This window comes from Pyxicephalus adspersus, chromosome 5, assembly GCF_032062135.1.
Source record: "Pyxicephalus adspersus chromosome 5, UCB_Pads_2.0, whole genome shotgun sequence".
NCBI lineage: Eukaryota > Metazoa > Chordata > Amphibia > Anura > Pyxicephalidae > Pyxicephalus > Pyxicephalus adspersus.
This window is the reverse complement of record NC_092862.1, coordinates 1,400,087-1,401,761: the sequence shown is the minus strand read 5'-3', so window position 1 is coordinate 1,401,761 and position 1,675 is coordinate 1,400,087. Positions and strand designations below refer to the sequence as shown.

Below are 1,675 nucleotides of genomic sequence, written 5' to 3'. Positions count from 1 at the left end.
TGTGTATGGGGTAGGTAGGTGGGAAGGCTATGTATGGGGTAGGTAGGTAGGTGGGAAGGCTGTGTATGGGGTAGGTAGGTGGGAAGGCTATGTATCAGGTAGGTAGGTGGGTAGGATGAATAAGTCTGGTTGCAGCATTCATAATAGATTTTCTGCTTTACCAATACCCTTGCAATAAATAAATATAAATATAATTGCTAACATCCGGGTTCCTCCGCAGGAATGGATTTGTCTCAGCGGATAGCGTCATGATGCTACGACATCAGCTGATGCAGGAGAGTCGGTGCCCCAGCTTCACCACCTCGGAGAAAGGTGCGGCTATCATATACCATAGGGGGGTTTATGGGGTGGTTGCTGTGCTGGGGACTGCATAAGAATAATAAGAAATCATGTGCTCAATCCCCGATGGATTCCCTTACCCGTCCTGTGCCCATTACATTATAAAAATCTTATTTGTTTTGTAAGATTCGATGTGGGAAATCGGATTGCTGTCTGTGAATAGAACCAGTTGCGTGGAATTCTTTTATTTGTATTTTTTTACTTCTTGCTCCCAGACCCGGAGGAATTCCTGAACCTGATCATGCAGAGAATCTTCAGGGCTGACCCTCTGCTGAAGCTGCAGTAAGTGACGTTCCTCATTTCTTCGATATGGATGGTGGAGAGAGAGCAACCCAACACCCATCAACCATTGCAACTCCAAAAAGGTGGAGGACCAAGTCCGGGACATGCTGGCCACCACCCCCTGCCCACTGAAGACACAGTATGGGTATGGGTTTTTATTTAGGCTCTCCCAGATTGGTGAAGATAGACTTTCCTGGGACAACCTGGGTGATCCAGCAAAACTAAAATGAATCTGGTCCAATTTTGAAAATGTTTGCCAAAAAAGTAATATTAAGAAATCTATTTCAGGTTGGTTGGATCACCCAGGTTTACCCATGATAGTCTATCTTCTCCAGTCTTGGAGAGCTTATATAAAAACCCATACTGTGTCTTCAGTGGGCATGGGGTGGTGCCCAGCATGTCCCGGACTTGGTCCTCCACCTTTTTGGAGTTGCAATGGTTGATGGGTGTTGGGTGCTCTCTCTATTTTCCAGCCCCCAGCCCATAAGAGTCATATAGCCAAGGGGAGTAATGTCTGCAAAATATACAAATATAGTCCTGGGGAAGACCGGGGCAGGAAGAGGTGCAGGAACATGTAACTAATACAGGACGGGCCTGATTCCCTGGCTGGAGGGGTTCCATTTATCTCTCTTACTGGCCCACCCCTTCCATTCATTGGATTTCAGCTCTTTCATCATGGTGGTGCAGAATATTGGCATTGTGTTCCTCCTCTCAATTTGGGGTTCTTCATTCCACAGGTCGAAGGGTCAGGGTGTCCAGGAATGTTATTGCTACCAAATCTTCATAGAGAAGCAGCAGGAGATGACGGTCCCCAACGTCCAGCAGCTCCTGGAGCAATCCTTCCACCATTCCAACCTCAAGCTGGCCGAGGTGAGAGCGGGGTGATGATGATGGGGGTCATTGTATTTAGATGAAAGTGATATGGACCCATGTGTCATATATATCACAACCAGCCTGGGGGGGCACTGATGGGGACATGTTGGGTGTCCTGACCCACTGGACCCCATTCCCCCAGATCCGGCTACTGGACCCCAGTCTCCCAGCTGCAGCCACT

General features: G+C 48.1%; 1 protein-coding gene across 1 annotated transcript in view; it reads left to right on the top strand.

The window, feature by feature from the left end:
* Positions 1-1,675, top strand: part of LOC140330418 (ubiquitin carboxyl-terminal hydrolase CYLD-like) — a gene marked incomplete at its 3' end in the record, with an annotated part of 12,982 nt that overhangs the window by 7,915 nt on the left and 3,392 nt on the right. Inside the window, 3 exon segments of the mRNA XM_072410535.1 lie at positions 221-312; positions 555-621; positions 1,359-1,491. Of these exon segments, the coding sequence (XP_072266636.1) occupies positions 221-312; positions 555-621; positions 1,359-1,491 (292 nt within the window).